Source organism: Saccopteryx leptura, chromosome 3 (genome assembly GCF_036850995.1).
Source record: "Saccopteryx leptura isolate mSacLep1 chromosome 3, mSacLep1_pri_phased_curated, whole genome shotgun sequence".
Taxonomy (NCBI): Eukaryota; Metazoa; Chordata; class Mammalia; order Chiroptera; family Emballonuridae; genus Saccopteryx; species Saccopteryx leptura.
In genome coordinates, this window is record NC_089505.1 from 320590244 (window position 1) to 320611034 (window position 20791).

General features: G+C 42.0%; 1 protein-coding gene and 1 pseudogene across 1 annotated transcript in view; one reads left to right on the forward strand and one right to left on the reverse strand.

The window, feature by feature from the left end:
- Positions 1-20791, forward strand: part of TCEA1 (transcription elongation factor A1) — a 67117-nt gene that overhangs the window by 25391 nt on the left and 20935 nt on the right. The window contains exon 3 of the mRNA XM_066379055.1: positions 15406-15511. Coding sequence (XP_066235152.1) covers positions 15406-15511 — 106 coding nt within the window. The remainder of the gene's footprint in view (positions 1-15405; positions 15512-20791) is intronic.
- Positions 6718-11560, reverse strand: LOC136397480 (putative deoxyribonuclease TATDN2 pseudogene; annotated as a pseudogene).

The window sequence follows — 20791 nt, forward strand, 5'->3', positions numbered from 1 at the left end:
TCTTCTTCAATTTTTTGGAAGACTTTGAGTAGAATAGGAACCAAGTCTTCTTTGAATGTTTGATAGAATTTGCTAGTATAACGGTCTGGACTTTTATTTTTGAGGAGGTTTTTAATAATTTTTTCTATTTCTTCCCTACTAATTGGTCTTTTAGGCTTTCCGCTTCTTCTTGACTCAGTCTAGGAAGGTTGTATTGTTCTAGGAATTTATCCATTTCTTCTAGATTGTTGAATTTAGTGGCATAAAGTTTTTCATAGTATTCTACAATAATTCTTGTATATCTATGATGTCCGTGGTAATTTCTCCTCTTTCATTTTGGATTTTGTTTATATGAGTTCTTTCTCTTTTTTTCCTTAGTGAGTCTTGCAAAGGGTTTGTCAGTTTTGTTTATCTCTTCAAAGAACCAGCTCCTTGTTCTATTAATTTTTTCTGTAGTTTTTCTGTTCTCTATTTCATTTATTTCTGCTCTGATTTTTATTATCTCCTTTCTTCTGCTGGTTTTGGGTTGTCTTTGTTCTTCTTTTTCCAGTTCCTTAAGCTGTGAAGTTAAGTGGTTCACTTGGGCTCTCTCTTGTTTGTTCATATAGGTCTGAAGTGATATGAACTTACCTCTTATCACTGCTTTTGCTGCATCCCATAGATTCTGATATGTCGTATTGCCATTTTCATTTGTCTGTATATATCTTTTGATCTCTGCGTTTATTTCTTCTTTGACCCATTCATTTTTTAAAAATATGTTGTTTAGTTTCCACATTTTTGTGGGGTTTTTTTCTTCTTTTTTGCAGTTGAATTCTAGTTTCAAGGTTTTATGATCAGAAAATATGCTTGGCACAACTTCGATTTTTCTGAATTTGCTGATGTTGTTTTTTGTGGCCCAACATTTGGTCAGTTCTTGAGAATGATCCATGTACACTGGAGAAAAATGTATACTCTGTCACTTTGGGATGAAATGTCCTGTAGATGTCTATCATATCCAGGTGCTCTAGTGTTTTGTTTAAGGCCAATATATCTTTATTAATTCTCTGTTTGGATGACTGATCTAGAGCTGTCAGTGGTGTATTGAGGCCTCCAAGTATGATTGTATTTTTGTCAGTTTTTGTTTTAAGGTCAATAAGTAGCTGTCTTATATATTTTGGTGCTCCTTGGTTTGGTGCATATATATTAAGAATTGTTATGTCTTCTTAATTCAGCATCCCCTTAATCATTATGAAATGACCATTTTTGCCTCTGAGTACTTTTGCTGAATTGTAGTCAGCATTGTCAGATATGAGTATTGCTACGCCTGCTTTTTTTTGGATGTTATTTGCTTGGAGTATTGTTTTCCAGCCTTTCACTTTGAATTTGTTTTTATCCTTGTTGCTTAGATGGTTTCTTGTAGGCAGCATACGGTTGGATTTTTTTTTAATCTATTCTGCTACTCTGTGCCTTTTTTTTCTTCTCGATTTTCTGAAGCTGGAAACGGGGAGAGACAGTCAGACTCCCGCATGCACCTGACCAGGATCCATCCGGCACGCCCACCAGGGGGTGACGCTCTGCCCACCAGGGGGCGATGCTCTGCCCCTCCGGGGCGTCGCTCTGCCGCGACCAGAGCCACTCTAGCGCCTGGGGCAGAGGCCAAGGAGCCATCCCCAGCGCCCGGGCCATCTTTGCTCCAATGGAGCCTTGGCTGCAGGAGGGGAAGAGAGAGACAGAGAGGAAGGGGGGGGTGGAGAAGCAAATGGGCGCTTCTCCTATGTGCCCTGGCTGTGAATTGAACCCGGGTCCCCCACATGCCAGGCCGACGCTCTACCGCTGAGCCAACTGGCCAGGGCTTCTGTGCCTTTTTATTGGTGAGTTTAATCTGTTTACATTTAGTGTAATTATTGACACTTGTGAGTTCCCTATTGCCATTTTATACATTGCTTTCTGTTAGTTTTGTGTCTTGTTTGATTCTTCTCTTTCGTTTTCCTATCTTTTGTTTTTGTTTGTTTGTATTCCATATATCTTTCCTCTGTTGCTATCTTTTTTAAATCATGTGCTTCTGTGGTTGTTTTTTCATTGGTGGTTACCATTAAGTAATGAAAAGGGTTTCTACCCTGTTCATTGTAGTGCACTATCTTGTGAGTACTTGTATACTCCATCGTCCTTTGCTACTGTTAATCTCCATCCTCTCCCCTTTTTTTTGCTTTTGTTGTCACAGTTTAAATTTGGTTTTATTGTGTTTTGTGTTCTTGGTGGAGCTTTTACTTGTGGTGTTGTTTTGTTTTGTTCTTTGTATCTGGTTGGAAAACCCCCTTTAGTAATTCCTGGAGTGGGAGTTTTCTGATGATAAATTTCCTCATCTTTTCTGTATCTGTGAATGTTTTTATTTCTCCTTCATATTTGAAGGATAGCTTTGTTGTGTATAGTATTCGTGGCTGAAAGTTCCTCTCTTTCAGGACTTTAAATATTGGGGTCCACTCTCTTCTAGCTTGTAGAGTTTCTGTTGAGAAATCTGATGATAATCTAATGTATTCTTCCTTCCTTGGCTGCCTTGAGAATTTTTTCTTTGTCATTGGTTTGTGCCAATTTCATTATATGATGTGCCTTGGAGTAGGTTTGTTGGGTTTAAGAAAACTCGGATTTCTGTTTGCTTCTTGAATTTGATTGAGGCTTTAGTTCTTTCCACAGGCTTGAGAAGTTCTCTTCTATTATTTGTTTGAATATGTTCTCTATTCCATTTTCTCTCTTTTCTCCCTCTGATATACCTTTTATTCTTATGGTATTCTTTTTGATGAAGTCAGACAATTCCTGTAGGGTTTTCTCTTTTTTTTTTTTAATTTTTGAGTCTTTTTCTTCTTCTCTCTGTTGTGCCCCAAGTTGCTTGTCTTCTGTGTCACTAATCCTACCTTCTATCTGGCCTATTCTATTAGCTAAGCTCGTTACCTCGTTTTTCATCTCGTGAATTGAGTTTTTCATCTCTGTTTGATTTGTTTTTATAGTTTCAATTTCCTTGGAAATTCATTCTTTGTGTTCATTGAGTTGTTTTCTGAGCTCCCTAAATTGCCTTTCTGTGTTTTCTTGAATATCTCTGCGTATTTTTAGGATTTCTATTTTAAATACTCTGTCGTTTAACTCCAAGATTTCCAATATATTAAATTTTTTCTCCATAGATTTTTCCTCATCTATCTGTTACCTCTCTTTCTTTTGTATCCATGATATTCGATTTTCTCTTCCTTAATGGCATCTGAGGGTGGTTTTGTTGATAGTATTAATGAGATTTAATAAAGAATAAAAAGTTAGAAAAATAAAAAATCAAAGAGTAGTTTTTTTAAAAAATTAATTAAATAAATAAAAATAAAATAAAATAAAAAATTTAAAAATAGGAAATTTTTCTCGCCCTCCTTTTTTCCTCTCCTCTCCTCTCCTCTTCCCTATTTCTTGAGAAAATCTTGTGGTGAACTGTGAATTATATTGCACTAAATAGAACAAAATATACCTATAATGGAGGGCCTGAGTTGGGGAGAAGTGATAAAGGGGCAAAAAAGGGGGTATGGACCCACAAAATGCAAAAAAGGAAAAAATTTGGGTCAAGAATAAAATGATTTGCTTTTAGGTGATGGTTGACTAAGAGTTATGATGAGAGGAATAAGAGGGAAACAGGAAAAAGGGGGAAAAATTAAAAAATTACTAATGTATTTAGTGGATCAAGAACTAGATAAAATGCAGAGCCACAGTTGGGAGCCCTGCTAGTGAGTTTAAAAAGCTAAGTAAAAAAACCCCAAAGCGCCACAAAGAATAATTTGAATCCCAGATAAAATAATTTGTTCGTGATTTAGGATTGAATGAGAGGAAAAGTAAAGAAGAAAAGAAGTAACTAATATAGAGGGAGAGAAAAAAAAAGAAAGAGGAAAACACAAAAAGAAGAAAAAAGAATAAAAGGAGAGAGAGAGAGAGAGAGAAACAGAATTAAGGGTTTTGGAGTGCAACCCTCATAGAAAGGAAGAGGAAAGAAAAGATAATGGGAGATGTAACACTTATGGGTGTGTAATTCAAGGAGAGGAGAGAGTAAGACCGGCAGAGAATTAAACGACCAAATTGGAAAAGGAAGAAAATAATCAAGACAAGAAGATAAGAGAAAAAAACGAACAAATATAATAAAATGGGATAGGTTATAAAGTCTGTGGATTATTCTTGATTTTGAGAGGTTATCTTCTTGATTTTTCTTTTCTCTCCCTCTTCCTGGTCGGTGACTCTGTACCCCGGGTTCTGCACCTGTGGCACACTTAGGTAGAGGTTTGCTGTTGATAAGTCTCCATGACGATGTCATATATTAGGCTTCAGTCTCGTTGGCTGTTAAGGCTCATTAGCATTTGCAGGCTCAGACAATGAGAGAGTCCGTATTTGCTGAGCCTCTTTCCTAGTCTTTCTTTCCTGAATTAGTAGCCTGATGATCCAGCTATGGGGTTACTGCTGCCTCTGCCTAGAGAGTAAGAGGCTCAAGGAGCTGGCAAATCCCCACTCTATTCCCACTCCGTGCAGGGCTCTGGATAAGGCTCAATCAGTCAGAGCCGCTAGCATAATCAGGTGGGGCTTTGGCCCACACAAAGACCTCTGACTCTGTCCCTCTGTCTGGTAACATGGCTGCCCACTCCCAGGGAATCTCTCGCCCACTCTCCTCGCTCGCAGACCTGGATATCCGGCCAGCCGCCTCTCACTCTCGGTGAGGCGGCCCGCCCGCACGGAAAAGTTCGAGCGTAGGGAATTTCACTCCCACTCACTCCCCACGCGCTGCTTTTCAGGGCGCAGGGGCGACCCCGAGCCTCCGGTTTCAGCCCACAGAAAGGCTTCTGACTCTGCCCCCTGTCCGGTAACATGGGTGCCTACTCCCGGGGCGCTAGGAGGAATCTCTCGCCCACTATCTGCGCACATGCCGACCAGGAGATCGGGGCTAATGGATGTCCTGAGTGCCTTTCTTTGTCTGGGTTTGGCGTGAGCATTAGCTTGTGTTGACTGGGTTGCCACAAGCACAGTTTTACCTTGGCTTGGATGTCCGTGCCACAGCCTGGTTCGGACATTTGTGCCGCACTCTGGTTCTATTCACACCTTATGCCTGCCTTAGTTCCTATACTCTCAGTTCCCAGTGAAAGCAGCCCTTATTTAGGTTAGTGAGGAAGGCGGAGTATTTCTTCCTCCTTATTTCCTTCGGGTTGATTATATATTTAGTCAATTTTTCGCTTGATCATACCTTCGTGTTTAGTGTGTTACTTCTGGAGGCTCCAAGGATAGATTTTTCTGTCTCTGGTTGAAGATCTTATTGAATTTTGGGGGAGATTTATCGGTATCGCTCCTTACAGCGCCGTTTCTCTGACGTCACTCTCATCTTTACTTTCTTATTGGTGTTCTTTGAAGCACAAAAATTTAAAATTTTGGTATAGTCTTTTTTTGGTTGTCATTTGTGTTTTAGGTGTCATATCTAAGAAACTATTGCCTAATTCAAAGTTACAAGTTTGTTCCTATGTTTTCAAGAACTTCTTTTTTTATTTTTTATTTATTGATTTTTAGAGAGGAAGGGGGGGAGAGAGAGAGAGAGGCAGGAACATTGGTCGATTTGTTCATGTATGTGCCCTGACCCGGGATCGGATGGGCAACCTCTGCACTTTGGGACAATGCTGCCTTAACCAACCCAGCTCTCCAGTCAGGGCTCTATGTTTCTGTGTTTTCTTCCAAGAGTCTTACAGTTTTAGCTCTTACACATTAGGTCTGCGATTTATTTTGAGTTGATTTTTTAATTGTGTTATGAAGAAGAGGTCGAACTCTTTGTGTGTGTGTGACAGAGAGTAAGACAGAGATGGACAGATAGGGACAGACAGGAAGAGAGAGAGATGAGGAGCATCAGTTCTTCGTTGTGGCACCTTAGTTGTTTATTGATTGCTTTTTCATATGTGCCTTGACCAGGGGGCTACAGCAGACCGAGAGACCCCTTGTTTGAGCCAGTGACCTTGGGCTCAAGCTGGTGAGCCTTGCTCAAACCAGATGAGCCTGAACTCAAGCCGGTGACCTCGGGATTTTGAACCTGAGTCCTCTGCATCCCAGTCCAGTGCTCTGTCCACTGCACCATCACCTGGTCAGGCCAACTTCATTCTTTTAAATATGTGTATCTACTTGTTCCACCTTTGATTTTTCTTGACATCCTTGTTGAAATATCAGTGGAGAAAGATGTAGGGGTTTGTTTCTGGATTCTTAAATCTATTCCATTAATCTTCATGTCTCCTTTTCTAGGGCCACATTGTCTTGACTACTGCAGCTTAGTAGTAAGTTTTGAAATTGGGAATTGTGAATCTTCCAACTTTATTCTTTTTTCTTTTAAGACAAGGAGGGTGCCTTTATTCATAGACTATTCAAAAACACAGACTGCAGAGAATAGGAATTTGGATTGGCAAGCTTGTTGCTGTCTTCTGCTAGCCTCATTCTTCTTCCCTGACTGCTCTGGAGCAATGTGGCTGAGAGGCAAGCCACTGCCCCTCACTTTGCTCCACTGCACTCCACCCATCCACTCACCAGCCAGAAGCAAGCCCCTTATGATGAGGTTTCAAGGAAAATACCAGTATCCTGTTTTATGTCCTGGTTTTGGACATTTCAGTGGGCTCTCCAAACACACATTTGTCCTGGAACCCAGGCTTAGTGGAAACCCGGCCTATGTTCTGTCACACCACCGATTGTTCTTTAATGGGAGACTCCTGACTACAGCCTCTGTGCTTAAAGATTGTAGAGGCAACTGGTGTTCTCTCTCAGAGTACCCAAGCTAGGGGAGAGTGCCTGATCTATAACGCTGTAGATCTTTTGAACTGTATGCAAGGCCAGGCCTGAGTGGGCATACTGGCAACAGCTTTTGGAAACTTTTTGGGACAAGAGGTAGGGGGCATCACTTTCCACAGTGATCCTCTCCTGCATGGTCTGATTCAGAAGTTCACTGGTCTTGGCGGAGGAGTCAGTCAGGACTGCCATAAATCCTACAGACATGTTGGGAAAGTGCTTCTACAGGGACTTGATGACCATGTGGCTGCTGGTTTAGCAATGGTTAGGGTTCTTGTAGTCTGAGGGCATAAATTTATTTATGATGTTTATCAGATCTTTGTCAGCTTCTCAGCACTGGATCACTAGGGCTTCTTCAGAGACATGGCCAGCTGCAGCTGTCTCTCAAATATCTTGTGCTGTTCTGGGACAGGCATGGTAGACTTTTAAGAATAATTCAAGCCCATTTCCCCATATGCCACAGCCTTTGGATGCCTGGATGCTTGCAGAAGATTTCTTTCTTTAATCTCATTGGAGTAATGTACAAAATGAGGTTATTAGCCAAAGCCCCCATTCCCCATTCAGTTTTTCTTTCAGCACCTCTTCTCATAGGCAATCTGTCAGTGTCCTGGAATCACTGAAGTCAGAGGCGCAGCCCTGAAGTTCCTTAGGGAAGGAGCCAGTATAAATTTTTCTGCACCTGATAAAAGGTTTCTTTGAAAGACAACTTGGAGTAGAGCATGTGCAAGTAATAGTGGTTATGGATGAAACCCTCCTCTAAGCTTGGCTCTTGATGGCTCCTCATTAGGGAGTTAAATGTCTTTCATAAGAACTGTCTCCTGGATGTTCTTTTTTCTTTCATCTCCTTTTCTTCTAAGCTTCTGGAGAAATAAAATGAGTGATGATTTTGATATCTGCCTTCCTCTGTCGCATTTAGATCTCTGGCGGTATTTTAGGAGCTCACTGTAGAGTTGGGGGAATAATCACTCGGGAGATTCTGGCTGCTTCTCCCAGCCTGCAGTATGTCATTACTGCTGCTCCCCATGGAAAGAGGGGCAGCTAGACAGCTTGGGACTGTGTGTCCAGTATCTGGTGTAGTCATACCAAGGACTGCTGTACAGATGAGCCAGACTTAGTGGGGGAGGGCAGAAGGCTCTGAAACTGCTGAGAGTTTCAGCGAGATGGGCTTCTAAGAGAATCTGACTGTGGAGACCTCGTGAAGAGTCACTTGTCTCCCTTTAGGCTTTTGGCTTCCTAAATGAGAATCAAAATCATCTAGAAACTGTAGGGGTGGAAAGCATTTGTTAGTAACTGTCCTTTGGTCACCCTCGCTGGTTTCTCCTGATGGTCTATCACACTGCTGTCACAAAGCTACTTTCTTCACAACAGCCTTTTCCTCTGACCTCTGGGACTGGCCTTTTCTCTTTCTGAGTAGCAGACACAGAACATTCCTGGCTGGGTCCTTTCTGTGATTGGGGCGCTCTTCTGTGTTTGGTTTTGCCCTAGTGGCAGTGTCTTCCTGACTTTTTGGCATTCACTTTCCCAGGATGCCTTTAATAGCCTTCAGGTAGATTATTGCTGAGCTTTGGTCTAACCCTCTTCCTTTTCTGAACTTTGGTTCCTCAATGGAATTATTTTGACATATCTTCAGCTGCAAACTCAGAGTTCACAGAATTACGAGAACTATCTTTGGAATTAATCTTAAGGCTGCAGGTTTCCTTCTGTAGAGAAGCTTCTTCAGAAGAAGAGTTGGCAGGGCACAGATGGTATCCTCTGACCCTAACGGGATCCCTCTGTTTTCCAAATCAGGCAGCCTATGGAGGCAGTCTGTCCATACCTGAGATGGAATGGGAAGAGGAGGAGGAGGAGGAGGAGGAATTTCTGTGGTGGGATGAGTCTTTGATGACAACCAGCATGTGCAGGCCATATTGTCTTCCTTTTGGGATTTCAGGCACTTGGGGCTGCTGGCCCTTCCAGAACATGATGCAGAGCTGTAAGCTGGCCACTTGGAGGGACCAAATCACTGGGCTCACTGAGGCACCTGCATCTGTGGAACACCATTCTGAGTGCTGTTCCAGTGGTAACTTGACCTTGCACTGCTCCCACCCCATGGACACCTTCTTCTTTCTCCCTTCTTTTTTCTTTTTCTTTTTTTCAGAGAAAGAGAGAGGGACAGATAGAGACAGACAGGCAGGAACGGAGAGAGATGAGAAGCATCAATCATCAGTTTTTCATTGTGACACTTTAGTTGTTCATTGATTGCTTTCTCATATTTGCCTTGACTGTGGGCCTTCAGCAGACCGAGTAACCCCTTGCTCAAGCCAGCGACCTTGGGTCCAAGCTGGTGAGCTTTTTGCTCAAACTAGATGAGCCCGTGCTCAAGCTGGCGACCTCGGGGTCTTGAACCTGGGTCCTTCTGCATCCCAGTCTGACACTCTATCCACTGCGCCATCACCTGGTCAGGCACCTTCTCCCTTCTTTCCACTTCCTGTCACAGTTCTCTAGGTCAGTGGTCCCCAGCCCCCAGGCCGTGGACCAATACTGGTCCACAGAGAAAGAATAAATAACTTACATTATTACTGTTTTATTTATATTTAGGTCTGAACGATGTTTTATTTATTTATTTATTTTTAAATTTATTTATTTTTTTACAGGAACAGAGAGAGAGTCAGATAGAGGGATAGATAGGGACAGATAGACAGGAAGGGAGAGAGATGAGAAGCATCAATCATCAGTTTTTTGTTGCGATGTGTTAGATGTTCATTGATTGCTTTCTCATATGTGCCATGACCGCGGGCCTTCAGCAGACTGAGTAACCCCTTGCTCGAACCAGTGACCTTGGGTCCAAGCTGGTGAGCTTTTTGCTCAAGCCAGATGAGCCCGCGCTCAAGCTGGCAATCTTGGGGTCTCGAACCTGGGTCCTTCCGCATCCCAGTCCTACGCTCAATCCACTGCGCCACCGCCTGGTCAGGCCAATGTTTTATTTTTTAAAAATGACCAGATTCCCTCTGTAACATTCATCTAAGACTCACTCGACGCTTGTCTTGGTCACGTGATACATTTATCCGTCCCATCCTAAAGGCCGGTCTGTGAAAATATTTTCTGACATTAAACCGGTCCGTGGCCCAAAAAAGGTTGGAGACCACTGCTCTAAGTTTCAGGGATGCCGAAAAAGCACTAGACAGTTTGCGATACCCAAGCACTGTAAGATTTAAGGCTTTGTGTGGGGTTTCCAAGCCCACATAGTGCTCCTGTGATTACCAGATGCTTCAGTTTGCACAGTGCTGCTTTGGAGACTACTGTACACTGAATTTAGTTTGCAATACAAAGCAAGCCCTTCAAAGATGTCAAAATGCTTCAAAAAACTACAGGTGCTTTAAGGTCTACACATGGTGGTTCCCCTTCAGTCCCTACGCCTTCTGTCTCTGCTGCAGTGTTCCAGACTTAGGACTTGCAGCTGCCAGGGCTGGGAATCCCCCTGCCCTTGCTCCACTCACCATCTCCTTCCCACCCCAGACTTGCCTGTACTTTTTCAAGATTGTTTTAGCTATTTTGGGTCTTTTATATTCCCATATGAACCTTTAGGATGAGCTTCTCAATTTCTGTACAAAAGGCAGCTTGTATTCTGATAGGAATTGCTTTGAATATGTAGTTTGAGGCCCTGGCCGGTGGGATCAGCGGTAGAGCGTTGGCCCAGTGTATGGAAGTCCTGGGTTTGTTTCCCGGCCAGGGCACAATAGGAGAAGCACCCATCTGCTTCTCCACCCTTCCTTCTCTCCTTTCTTTCTCTCTCTCTCTCTCTCTCTCTCTCTCTTTCTCTTTCTCTTTTTCTTCCCCTCCTGCAGCCAAGGCTCCACTGGAGCAAAGTTGACCTGGGCGCTGAGGATGGCACCATGGCCTTTGCCTTGGACACTAGAATGGTGGGTCCCGGTCGGGCACATGTGGGAGTCTGTCTCTCTGCCTCCCCACTTCTCATTTCAGGAAAAAAAAATGTAATTTGATTTGATTAGTGTTAAAATTGTAACTTTCAAGTTTTCCAGTCTGTTAATATGGGATGCCTTTCCATTTATTTAGATCTTTAATTTCTTTTAACAATGTTTTAGAGTAACTGTATGTTTTTTACCTTAAGATTTAGTGGCTGTCTTCAAATTATTTTGGCAAAAACTCATGAGTGATCATAAAAGGTGATTTTTTCCCCCCTAGAGCCATGATGGCGAACCTTTTTATAAAAACCGCCCACTTTTGCAGTGCTGGTCAACCTGGTTCCTCCCGCCCACTAGTGGGTATTCCAGCTTCCATGGTGGGCAGTAGCAGAGCAACCAAATGGTGCCGCGATTGGCCCACCATGAAAGTTGGAATGCCCACTAGTGGGCAGAAGGGACCAGGTTGACCAGCACTGCAAAAGTGGGCGGTTTTAATAAAAAGGTTCGCCATCACGGCCCTAGAGCATCACAATCTGCCTATTCCCCGTGATGTTGGCAGTGTCTTTTGATCTCACTACTTCTTTCCTTCTGCTTTAGCACCAATATGCAGCTGATTCTCGTTCAGTCTATGTAATTCATTCTCTATCTTTCCAAGGTAGTGTCTCTATTAACTATTATTGGTCTTCAGTTGAAACCAGATGGCCAACTGTGGGCAAAGGTACACATTTTCTGTCTAGAATTTCATGATGTATAGTTTGTCTCTTAATCTTCTATTAGTCTTGCAGTCAAGAAGTCTGTTTAACTCTACAATTCCTAATTTTAGTTGAGCACAAAACCCTTTTTTATGGCCCATCTCTTACATCCTGTAAATCATACTCTATCATTTTTGGGAAAAATTGAGTCTAAGGAACTCTTAGGCAAATATAGACAAGGCTGTCCAAGTAAAATAGCTTGATGATCCTTTCTTCTGTCTGCTTTCTTCTAGTCTAACCAAAATACCCCAAAAGGGAGAAAAACGCACCTACTTCAATCTTTGTGTTTTTTCTTTTTAGTTTTTTTTTTTTTAAGATTTTGTTTATGGATTTTATACAGAGAGGAGAAAGGGGGAGCAATGAGAAGTATCAGCTTGTAGTTGCTTCACTTTAGTTGTTCATCGAATGCTTCACACATGTACCTTGACTAGGCAAGGCCAGGGTTTCGAACTGGCAACCTTAGCGTTATAGGTCAGTGCTCTATCCGCTGCGCCACCACAGCCAGGCTCAGCTCTTTATTTTTTACCTACCTCAGTAGCCTTGTTTCTTTTTGACTGGCCAGTCTCTTCCTTAAATAAGCATGTTTATTAAAGTTGCTGCTTATAGCCCTGGTCGGTTGGCTCAGCGGTAGAGCGTCGGCCTGGCGTGCAGGAGTCCCGGGTTTGATTCCCGGCCAGGGCACACAGGAGAAGTGCCCATCTGCTTCTCCACCCCTCCCCCTCTCCTTCCTCTGTCTCTCTCTTCCCCTCCTGCAGCCAAGGCTCCATTGGAGCAAAGATGGCCCCGGGCGCTGGGGATGGCTCTGTGGCCTCTGCCTCAGGCACTAGAATGGCTCTGGATGCAACAGAGCGACGCCCCAGAGGGGCAGAGCATCGCCCCCTGGTGGGCATGCCAGGTGGACCCCATTCGGGCACATGCGGGAGTCTGTCTGACTGCCTCCCCGTTTCCAACTTCGGAAAAATGAAAAAAAAAAAAAAAAGAAAATAAAATAAAGTTGCTGCTTCTAGTTTTCATGTGGTTTTCTTAGGTTCTAAATAGGAAATCATTGACTCTTTAGTTATCAAAATATCATGTGATTAAAAAATAATCCCCCTATAGCACATAATTTGTTGATGTTCTTCTTTAACTTTGTTCACCTATGACTTCCTGAAATTCTATGACCTCCTGAAATTCCATTTTCTCTGCTAATCCTCCTCAACCCCAAGCTTTAGAACTAGATTGTAACCCAGGTGATTTCTTCTACTCATTTAAAAAGATTTTCTTCTAGGCTGTGTGTGTGGGTGGGGGGAAGAGGTGGTGAGGAATAGCGGTGAATGGGTGTGGAGAAGGAGCGCTGTAATTATTGGGACAAGGAAGTCAGGACCTGACATTCATTACACTGGCGACAGCTCAAGCCCCTCTTCTAAGCTGTTCGCTGCATCCAGTGGGATAGTTTTGGGTCCACACAATGGTCAGCTATGCCATACAGCCCAGACACTTGCCTCTGGGAAATTTTCTCTGTTGAAGTGCCTACTTTATCAGCTGACAAAAATAAATAAATAAAATAGTGTTCTAATTGTATTTTATTCACTAAAAAAATGCTCTGAGACCATCTTTTTTTTTTTTTTTTTTGCATCAGTTATTATAGTTATGGTTTATTGGATACAATGGTCTAACCTCTTGGTCTAACTATCTTATTTTATTTTTTGTATTTTTCTGAAGTTAGAAACGGAGGCAGTCAGACAGACTCCTGCATGCGCCAGACCGGGATCCACCCAGCATGCCCACCAGGGGGCGATGCTCTGCCCATCCAGGGCGTCGCTCTGTTGTAACCAGAGGCATTCTAGCGCCTGAGGCAGAGGCCATGGAGCCATCCTCAGCGCCCGGGCCAACTTTACTCCAGTGGAGCCTTGGCTGCAGGAGGGGAAGAGAGAGACAGAGAGGAAGGAGAGGGTGAGGGGTGGAGAAGCAGATGGGCGCTTCTCCTGTGTGCCCTTGCCGGGAATCGAACCCGGGACTCGTGCACACCAGGCCGACACTCTACAACTGAGCCAACCAGCCAGGGCCCTAGCTATCTTATTTCTAAAAGCAACAAACCACTTTGTGGTTAAAAGAAACAAACTTCAAAACATTAATCCCAAATAATTTTGGGGCTTTAGATAGTGTATTTGGAGTCCCCTGTTAGTTTTTTGTTATGGAATTTTATTTGCCATGCTTGGCTTTTTTCCCCCTTTTTTCTTTCTTTCTTTTTTTTTTTTTTTTATTATTATTCAATGAGAGGAGGGGAGACGGAGACAGACTCCTGCATGCACCCCAACCAGGATCCACCTGGCAAGTGCACTAGTGGGTGATGCTCTCTTGCTCAGCAATTGAGCTCTTCTTAGCGCCAGAGGTGGAGGCCATGGAGCCATCCTCAGAGCCCGGGGCCAACTTGCTCCAATCGAGCCATGGCTGAAGAAGGGGGAGAGAGAAGTGAGAGGAGGAGGCATGGAAAAGCAGATGGGCACTTCTCCTGTGTGTCCTGACCTGGAATTGAACCCTGGACATCCACACTCCAGGCCGATGCTCTACCACTGAGCCAACTGGCCATGGTCCCATGCTTGGCTTTCCAAGTGGAGATATAATAATTTAAGACCCTCTGACTAAATACATATTCTAAATCCGTGAATAAAACTTCTGTCCTCAATCTTTTTGTTGAGTGGATTGGAAACTTTAGAAGGAAACCTTAAGTATCCTTTTTTTTCTCTTCCTTAAAGTTTACAGCAGGGGCTTCTTTTTCTTTTATTTTTTTCTTCTATAGACCATTTGTTTTGAAAGATTATCTGCTAATAGGCATGTTAACATTTGTTTGCTTTGAGCACAATTTGGAAAGTGTTGATGTGCTGGAAAGAGCATGGACTTTGGACAATGAGGGTGTGGAAAGACCTGGATTAAAAGCCCAGCTTTGCCTATTAGTAATGGTAGGCAAGTTATTTATTGGTACTTGCCATCTCTTTATCTTAAAGATAGGGATAACGATTTTAACTTTGAAGGGTTGTTAGGAAGATTAATGAATATGGATGCTCTCAGTATAATCCTGGACACATAGTATTACCACATGTTAAATTGTGTGTATTGTGAAGTCTATTTTATTATTTCTGGTTATATGCTGGATTTAGGCCAAAAAATGCTTTGTAAACTTTTGTAGATGGTAGTATTTGGGCAGGTGGTCTGGGAAGTAATCTGTGTAGAGGAATGTATAGAAACAGAAGAGAATATGTTAGTCATGATTGCTTCAGCCCTTGTTCATGTAAATAAACACATTTAGTTTTGTATTTACATTTATAAATATCGTATTTTATTCTTGTTTCTTTCTTATGGAAAGGCAGTTTTATATACTAGTTAACCAACCTTATCACAATAATAAGTTATATGGTTGCAGATCTCTGTGATAAGAACCTTGAGTTCAGTGTTTGATCTGAATATGTATATATCTTAAATCCATAGTGTACTTTTATGTTTAAAGTTCCCTCCCTCCCTCCCTCCCTCCCTCTGTCCCTTTTTTTTTTCTTTTCTCTCTTTTCTCTTTTTTCTTCCTTTCAAGATGAGAGGAGGGGAGATAGTGGGGCAGACTCCCACAGGCACCCCAACTGGGATCCACCCGGCAACTTTGGGGCCAATCCTCAAATCAACTGAGCTATTTTTAGTGCCTGAAGCCGATGCTTGGACCAACCAAGCTATCCTTAATGCCAAGGGTTGATGCTGGAACCAATCAAACCACTGGCTGCGGGAGGGGAAGAGGGAAGGAGAAAGAAGCAGATGGTCACTTCTCCTGTTTGCCCAGGAATCAAACCTGGTTCGTCCATACACTGGGCAGACGCTCTGTCCACTGAGCCACTGGCCAGGGCTGAAGTGTTTTTTTTTTTCTATTCTAAAATGGAAAAGTCTGGGAAAGAAGGAAATGAAACACTAAATTGAAATAAAATTGTTTGTACAAATGTTTTGTCATTGCTTTGCAGTCTACAAGAATCGGAATGTCAGTAAACGCTATTCGCAAGCAGAGTACAGATGAAGAAGTTACGTCTTTAGCAAAGTCTCTCATCAAATCCTGGAAAAAGTTATTAGGTATAATTGATCTTCCCTTGTATATATTTATGATGTTCTGGTTTATTCAAATATTTTGTTGCAATTTTTTTATGATTACACATGTACTTAATTAGTGCTTTATAATAAAAGTGTGTTAGTTTGACCTGGAAGGTTTTGCTTTTTAAGCTAGTCAAATTTAGTTTTCTTGACTTTCAGTACCTATAACCACATTACCTCTTTTAAATAAAAGAAATCTCTCCTCCAAGGGGAAGGTTTTCTTACTTGAAAAAAAAAATTTAACATTTGTTTTGTCATATTCTTTGTCTTTTTCTCTATATGTATGTATTCACACACAAATTATTTTTTCTGAACTGTTGGAAAAATGTAGCATCTGTCATGCTTTACCCTTTAATGTTTAGGTATCTCTTTCCTTTGAACAAGTTTATTATGTAATTGTAGTACAGGACATTTAACATGGCTACAGAACTTGAATCTAAAGATAGTGTTCCATTTTTGTCAGTTATCCCAGTGCTGTTTTTTTTTTTTTTTTTGGTATTTTTCTGAAGCTGGAAACGGGGAGAGACAGACAGACTCCCGCATGTGCCCGCCTGGGATCCACCGGCATGCCCACCAGGGGGCGATGCTCTGCCCCTCCAGGGCGTCGCTCTGCCGCGACCTGAGCCACTCTAGCGCCTGGGGCAGAGGCCAAGGAGCCATCCCCAGCACCTGGGCCATCTTTGCTCCAATGGAGCCTTGGCTGCGGGAGGGGAAGAGAGAGACAGAGAGGAAGGAGGGGGGTGGGGGTGGAGAAGCAAATGGGCGCTTCTCTGCACTTCTCCTATGTGCCCTGGCTGGGAATCAAACCCGGGTCCCCCGCACGCCAGGCCGACGCTCTACCGCTGAGCCAACCGGCCAGGGCCCCAGTGCTGTTTTTTATAGCTTTTTGTTTCTCTATAAGATCAAGTCTAGGATGCATATCTAGTTTTCTAATTTGGAATACTTCTTAAGCCTTTTTATGTCTTTTATGACATTGATATTGTGAAAAATACAAGTGCCTTACATGCTTTGTTATTAATGCATGTTCCTTATTTGGGGTCTATCTGTTGCTTTGTAATGATTAGATCAGGTTGTACATCCACAGCTAGAATACTGCGTAAGTGTGTTGTGTCCTTGTAGTTTCAGATCCAGAGGCATTGATGATATTAATTTGATAACCCAGTCAAGGTGTACACTGTCATTTATTATTTTTCCTCTTGTACTTGTCATGCTGTGGGACATACTTTAAGATCTTGAAATTATCTTGCTACTCATCAGACTTCCCTGTGACAGTTACAAAATAATGATTTTCTAACTTATACTTCTTCAATATTTATAAATCATCATATCATCATTCTGATATAAGAAAGAACCTTCCCTTTTACCTCCCAGTTATTTATCTATTATTAGTGTGCACATATACATTTCTGTTCTATATAATGGATTGTAATTCATTATTCATATTTATTTTGTCCCAGATTTGACCAGCTCTGCAAACTGGCTCTTTTTTCTCTTTGACAAGCCTCATTTATTTATTTATTTATTTACTTACTCACTCTTACATTATGGTACCACAAAATGTATTGGGCTTATCCATCTTCTCTCCACTAGCATTAGCCATTTCTCTAATCAGTTATCAGCCTTGTATGAAAGAGAAAATAGAAAAAGTGAATCTTTTCAATTTTAAAGGCGACAGGAGCAGAAAAAACTATTAGAAGAACTTGGTAACTAGGAACTAAAAATCATAAAGCATATACAGTTTAATTGTCTAGTCTTAAGATAACTAAATATAATAGGTGATTCTGTACCAGAAAAAAATATTGCTGTAAAGATCATTATTAGGATAGTTGGCAGAATTTGTATAAGGTCTGTAGGTAAGTAAATAGTATTTTATCATTGTTAAATTTATTTATTACTTACTTTGGTTATATAAATGAATTTCTTTAGGGAATACAAATGAAATATTTGGGAATAAAGGAGTATGATGTTGCCCTGGCTGGTAGGCTCAGGGTAGAGCGTCAGCCTGGCATGTGGAAGTCTTGGGTTTTGATTCCTGGTCAGGGCACACAGGAGAAGCGCCCATCTGCTTCTCCACCTTTCCCCCTTCTCCTTTCTCTCTATTTCTCTCTCCCCCTCCCACAGCCAAGGCTCCATTGGAGCAAAGATGGCCCGGGTGCTGAGGATGGCTCCATGGCCTCTGCCTCAAGGCGCGAGAATGGCTCCAGTTGCAACGGAGCAACGCCCCAGATGGGCAGAGCATCGCCCTTTATTGGGCATGCTGGGTGGATCCCGGTCGGGCGCATGCAGGTGTCTGTCTGTCTGCTTCCCCGTTTCTCACTTCAGAAAAATACAAGGAAAGGAAAAGGAGATTGATGTCTGCTACTTGTTTTCAAATGGTCCAGAAGAAATATGTGTGTGCACCGTAGATGGAGGCTCCCCAGAGCCATTCTCAGCGCCTGGAGCTAATGTGCTTGAACCAATCGAGCCATGATTGCAGGAGGAGAAAAGAGAGAGAATGAGAGAGGGGGAGGGGTAGAGAAACAGATGCTAATTTCTCCTGTGTGGCCTGACTGGGAATCGAACCCGGGACATCCACATACCAGGCTCTACCACTTAGCCACCCGGCCAGGGCTGAGGTATTAATTCTAGTACATGTTCTTTAAAAAGTTTTTAATTTATGTTAAAATATTTACCCATTTATTAAATAAAATTTGAGGAGTTGGAGGAGAAAAATAAAATCATCCTGAAGTTTATGTCTAAATATAAGCATCAGTTAATATCTTGTCGTCTTTTCATGGTGCATGGATTTTGCTTCAGCTCTAATTTTATTTATGCTATGTGTGTGTGTGTGTGTGTGTGTGTGTGTGTGTGTGTGTATAATATTATATACATTTTTAGTCTTTAATGAATTTTTTTTTTAGCAAGCGAGAGAGGAAAGGTAGGGACAGACAGACAGGAAGGGAGAGAGATGAGAAGCATCAATTCTTCATTGAGGCACCTTAGTTGTTCATTGATTACTTTCTCATATGTGCCTTGACCGGGGGCTCCAGCCGAGTCAGTGACCCCTTCCTCAAGACAGCTACCTTGGGCTTCCAACCAGTGACCATGTGGTCATGTCTATGATCCCATGCTCAAGCCGCCGATCTTGAAGTTTTGAACCTGGGTCCTTAGCGTCCCAGGCCAACACTCTACCCACTGTTCCACTGCCTGGTCAGGCTTTTTTGTATTTTTTTGACATAACTAATTTTTATTGGCTTCAGAATAACCCATTGAGTGACTATACAACAATTTAACCACTTGCCTGTTAGATTTGTTATTTTTAATTTTATGGCTATTATAAATAATGTCTTGATGAATATCTTTCTGACCAAAGCCTTTTCTTTAGATTGCTGTTATATTTCTAGAAGGTTTACTACTGCTGCTGCTTTTTAGCACAGTTTTGAATACTTAAGATGAACCTAAGCATTGACCTATATTAGTGCATTTACTTCTAACCCTCCAGTGTGTTAGGTCCTATTATAATCCTCATTTTATGGTGAGGGAGTTGAGGCACCGAGAGATTGAGCATTTTATGCATAGTTGTATTGAGCTCCAGTAGCCAGGCTGGGATCTGTTTGCTGACAGTCCTGAGTCCTGCGTCCTGAGCTGGAGTACTTCCCCACGGCTCTGCTGTATTGCCCACAGCACTATATTCAGATAGTAGAAATGTTTTTCAGGCTTTCTGAAGGGATTGTGCTAATTTACACTATGCTAGAGCAGTGTGTAGGATCGGTTTCACTGCTCTTCTGATAGCTTTGGATCCATATTAGATAGCATTACCTTGCCATATTGATTTTCAAGTGCTTTCTACTCTATTACTTTTGAAATATTTCTTAGTTTTTTTGTTTGCTTTTTGTTTTTAAGTGAGAGTAGGGGAGATACAGAGACGGACTCCTGCATGTGCCCCAACTGGGATCCACGCAGCAACCATGTCTGGGGCCCGTATTCTGCCCGTCTGGGGCTGATACTTTTCCCATCTGGGGCTATGCCTGCAACTGAGCTATTTTTAGCACCTGAGGTGGAGGCTCCATAGAGCCATCCTCAGTGCCTGGGGCAAGTGAGCTCAAATTAATCTAGCCATGGCTGTGGGATGGGGAGAGGAAAAAGGTGGGAGATGGAGGGGAAGGTGGGGAGAAGCAGATGGTCTCTTCTCCTGTGTGCCCTGACCAGGAATCAAACCTGGGACATCCATACACTGGGCTGATGCTCTACTAATGAGTCAACTGGCCAGGGCTGAGATATTTCTAGTTTTTGCTATATTCTTTAATGCCATTATTGATATTTGTTTTCTTCAACTTTAGGTTTGGGGTCTTCCAGGTGAATTATAGAGAATAACAGGGGAGGGGGGAATGAATATGTGAAAACTAAGTGTACACTTAGCGTAGGGTGTTTGAACTGTACTTCAGGTTTGGTAACCATAACCTTTGTAAGTTCTAGAATTGTGATTTGGACCAAACTCTTCCAGTTACTCATTTAGATTAGCATATTACTCACTCATTCAGATAGCATATCTGAGGAACCTAAAAGTTTGATGCTCATGTCTCACTACTAGTGATTTAGGTTGAAATGATTGGGATGGGAGCTTGAGCATCATGAGGTTATGCTTAAAAACTGTCTAGGTGGTCCTAATATACAGTTGAATATATGTTCTTCTGTATTGTATACAGGGCGATGTGGAGAATTGAATTACTTGTATAACTCTTATTACCTAGATAGGGATCAAAATTATACAGTAGATCCAAACATTTTTCTGAATTCAGTTTCAAGGCTGTTTTGCTTGACTTAAATGTGAATGTTTCTTTTTATTGCTTAAATATTGCAGTGGCCTAATCTATTTTATGTACTCTTATTCCCTAGTATCTAATTGCTCACCTCCTTAAGTTTAAAGCTTGAGCACTTTGTATTCCTTTACATATAACTGATGAGGTGTTAGGTAGGCCTTACTAATCCTGAAGTACTTTCTATGAAAATGTTCTTTTACTACTCTTGAAACATATATTTATATTCTGGGTACCATCTTAAATTTTTTGACTTCATGAAAAGTTATTAAAAGAACACTGCTATATATATATATTTTGAGTTTTCATTTTTAAAATGACAGTGCTGTTTTTTTCCATATTCTTTCTGTCCCTTTGTATTCTTTTCTCCCTTTTAGGCTCCTTTGGCATACATACGTGTGATTTCCACCAGTGAGGGAGTGTATTTGGAAATGCTGACTGAGCATTCATTGTTAAAAATACCCAA